Source organism: Cystoisospora suis, assembly GCF_002600585.1.
Source record: "Cystoisospora suis strain Wien I chromosome Unknown contig_9842, whole genome shotgun sequence".
Classification (NCBI taxonomy): Eukaryota; Apicomplexa; class Conoidasida; order Eucoccidiorida; family Sarcocystidae; genus Cystoisospora; species Cystoisospora suis.
Genome location: NW_027162616.1, coordinates 959 through 1,734, shown reverse-complemented (window position 1 = coordinate 1,734; position 776 = coordinate 959). Strand labels below are relative to the sequence as shown.

General features: G+C 44.7%; 1 protein-coding gene across 1 annotated transcript in view; it reads left to right on the top strand.

The window, feature by feature from the left end:
* CSUI_011133 (membrane occupation and recognition nexus protein morn1) overlaps positions 1-776 on the top strand; it is a 2,653-nt gene extending 1,877 nt beyond the window's left edge. Inside the window, exon 2 of the mRNA XM_068071234.1 lies at positions 108-776. Within this exon, the coding sequence (XP_067916790.1) occupies positions 108-607 (500 nt within the window). The 3' untranslated portion in view covers positions 608-776. The remainder of the gene's footprint in view (positions 1-107) is intronic.

The window sequence follows — 776 nt, the reverse complement described above, 5'->3', positions numbered from 1 at the left end:
TGGCAAGTATATCTATTCTGATGGAGGTGTCTATGAAGGGGATTGGATCGATGGCAAAATGCATGGCAAAGGTACTTATGTCTTTCCTAATGGAAATGTGTATGAAGGTGAATGGGCTCATGATATGAAAGAAGGCTATGGTGTCTTAACCTATCAAAATGGCGAGAAGTATGAAGGCTATTGGAAAGCGGATAAAGTCCATGGAAAAGGTACCCTCACTTATACACGTGGAGATAAATATATAGGAGATTGGATGGACGCTAAAAAGCATGGCGAAGGAGAACTCATCTATGCTAACGGAGACCGGTTCAAAGGCCAATGGTCAGATGACCGAGCTAATGGCTTTGGAATTTTTACCTATGCCAATGGGAATCGATACGAGGGCCAATGGTCTGACGATAAACGCCATGGGACTGGGGTTTTCTTCTGTGCTGAAGATGGGACAGCCTATGAAGGGGAATTTATCGCTGGGAGAAAAGAAGGAAATGGAACTCTCCGATTAGCTACAGGGCATCAAGTGGAAGGCCAATGGACGGCTGGACAACTTGTACGAGTCACCTCCTTCATGTTTGGACCCGACTCTCCATGGCTCAATGCTGATCTCTAAGGGTAAAGAAACTCCTTCGTTCTCTTCATTCATTTCGTCAAAACTCTCGTCAGAAAAAGAACAAGACAAAACAAACATCTTCTTTCTCTCCTACGGATTCGACGTCGCATGCAAAGGGGGGACAGATAGAGGGACAAAGAGAGAGACAGGGAGAGAAAGAAAGAAAAGA